At 36.3% G+C, this 2420-nt stretch overlaps 1 protein-coding gene across 2 annotated transcripts in view; it reads left to right on the forward strand.

Annotated features, from left to right (window-relative positions):
- The window catches only part of LOC107674016 (serine/threonine-protein kinase 16-like), a 10232-nt gene that overhangs the window by 2078 nt on the left and 5734 nt on the right, over positions 1 to 2420 (forward strand). For both annotated transcript variants that reach the window (XM_016467878.1, XM_016467879.1), the window contains exons 2-4: positions 732 to 864; positions 1655 to 1874; positions 1998 to 2131. In XM_016467878.1, the coding sequence (XP_016323364.1) occupies positions 779 to 864; positions 1655 to 1874; positions 1998 to 2131 (440 nt within the window). In that variant the 5' untranslated portion in view covers positions 732 to 778. The remainder of the gene's footprint in view (positions 1 to 731; positions 865 to 1654; positions 1875 to 1997; positions 2132 to 2420) is intronic.

Genomic DNA, 2420 nt, shown 5'->3' on the forward strand with positions numbered 1-2420 from the left:
TTAAATGATTTTAGCAAATGGCTGCAATATAACAAAGAGTGAAAAATTTAAGGGGGTCTGAATACTTTCCGTACCCACTGTATATATATATATATAATAAAATGTAAATAATTTTTTTTATAGCTGGACTTGTTAATCACTTTCTATAGAACTATACAAATTCATACTTTCTTATATAATGTGTACATTTTAATATTGTATAATTATTTATTTTAAAAAATTAATAATTTAATTTTACACTAACTTGCAATTTACAGAAATCAAGAAAAGAGCATATGCTTAACCCTGTTACAGATGGGTGGCTTCAAAAACTCATAAAAAAAAAATTCAAAAAATGTGGTTTTTGAAACCACAGTGTTATTGAAAATTTCTCCAGACACATTCCCGTAAGGTCATAGAGTTCTCTATTAATAAAGTAATATTTATTCCAAAATATGTTGTTGTTACCAACCACTGATCTATAATAGAATATAATATAGATCAGTGTTACCAACACATATTTCATTGATTTGCATTGGACCAAAACAAAAATGCAACATACTGAGTCTTAGCCTAATCCACACGAAAGTGTAATTTAAATTTCTAGATTGAACTTTTGGTTGTGCTACCAACCTTTCAGTTACAATCCTACACTTTGCTCCATTCTGAATATGGAAAGGATTAAAAACAGAATAAATGAACAAGGAATAGAATCAATTCTATAGAAGTAATCAAGTCTTGATCTCTGACAGTGCCTCTCCTCCATCCATGGTGGGTCTTGAGCAATGCTCCAGAGAAGATGGGACAAGCTCTGTGTATCTGCTCGCGCAGTGCCATCACCTTTGACAACAAGAGATACTACTTCATCCAGAAACTAGATGAAGGGTAAGACTAGCCAGCTAGACTATTCAGTCCTTAAAACACTTGAAAGCTTACTGGAAGTATGTGAGTCCAGCGATAGAAAGATATCAAAGAAAAATATGTTAGAATATTGTGTTACCATTTAAATGATACTGAAAAGATTAGCATTTTAGTATTAGATATATTTAACAGACACTTGAATAGCTCCATAGCTACTTACAAACAAGAAACATCATGTGCAGTTTCTCGTGATTCACATTAGTACACAAGCAGAAAAGAAAGAAAGATTTTTCTGTAAACAGATGGGTGTTACATTACATTCCTTTATTTCTAGATGTGATTTAGTGAAATGTTTGTAGAAGAAGTGTGTCTTTGGTTGTTTCTTAGAGGTTTTGATGGTTTCAGCACATCAGGTGGATGATGGGAGCTTATTCTACCAAAGAAGAACAAAGAGAGTAAAGGTTTTTGGAAATGGCTTGGTGTCTAATTGTGAAGGAACAGCCATGCACTGCTTGTTCACTGACTAAATTACAGGAGGGGCTACTTTTGCATTTTCATTCATGGATTTCGCAGATGCGTTTATCTACAGAGACTTGCAAGAAAGAAACAAAGCAATTGGTCAAAGAGCTAACGATTGTTGTAATATACAATGCCAGGTTATTAAACAACTAGATTAGGAAATATAGATAGTTGTGTGTGTGTTTTCGTGATTATGCATGTCAGTTTTCATGATGGTTTTCTCAAGTGAAACTTATTAGATAAAGCATAAGAAAAAATTGTCTTTCATCTTAACTTCATTCTTTGCTTCTTCTAGAGGTTTCAGCTATGTGGATCTGGTAGAAGGTGCGCATGATGGCCGCTTCTACGCTCTAAAGCGGATCCTTTGCCATGACCGCGAGGGCCGCAAGGAGGCTCAGACCGAGGTGGAGATGCACCGCCTTTTCAACCATCCCAACATCCTCAGCCTGACCTCACACACCTTCATGGAGCGCGGCGGGAAGTGTGAGGCCTGGCTGTTGCTCCCATACATCAGTGTAAGTGGGCCCTATTCTGCTTTTCTGTTCCAGGCCTCTTAACAAGTCCAAGAGTCCAGTGACCTCTGAGATGTGCAGTATGACATTTAAAAGCGTTTCATGTGCTGAATTGTTCCTGTGCAGAAGGGAAGTCTGTGGTCTGTTCTGGAGAAGCTGCGGGATAAGGGGAGCTCTATGCCTGAGAGCCGCATACTACACATTCTGCATGGCATCTGTGAAGGCCTCAAAGCTATTCACGACAAAGGCTATGCACACAGGTACTGAGAGTAAAATTCAATTTAAACACAAATTTGGTCAATTATGTTATTAGTTTTGTCTTTGGTCTGCATTGAAGGTGAAATTTGGGAAAAAGAACTTGTTGCTTAATAGTAATTAATGTAATTGGTAACACTTTGCATTTTCCAACTGCATTAGTTAAAGGGGTCATATGATGCGATTTCAATTTTTCCTTTCTCTTTGGAGTGTTACAAGCTCTTGGTGCATAAAGAAGATCTGTAAAGTTGCAAAGACTAAAGTCTCAAATCCAAAGAGATATTCTTTATAAAA

The sequence above is a fragment of the Sinocyclocheilus anshuiensis genome, unplaced genomic scaffold (assembly GCF_001515605.1).
Source record: "Sinocyclocheilus anshuiensis isolate Anshui unplaced genomic scaffold, SAMN03320099.WGS_v1.1 scaffold348, whole genome shotgun sequence".
NCBI lineage: Eukaryota > Metazoa > Chordata > Actinopteri > Cypriniformes > Cyprinidae > Sinocyclocheilus > Sinocyclocheilus anshuiensis.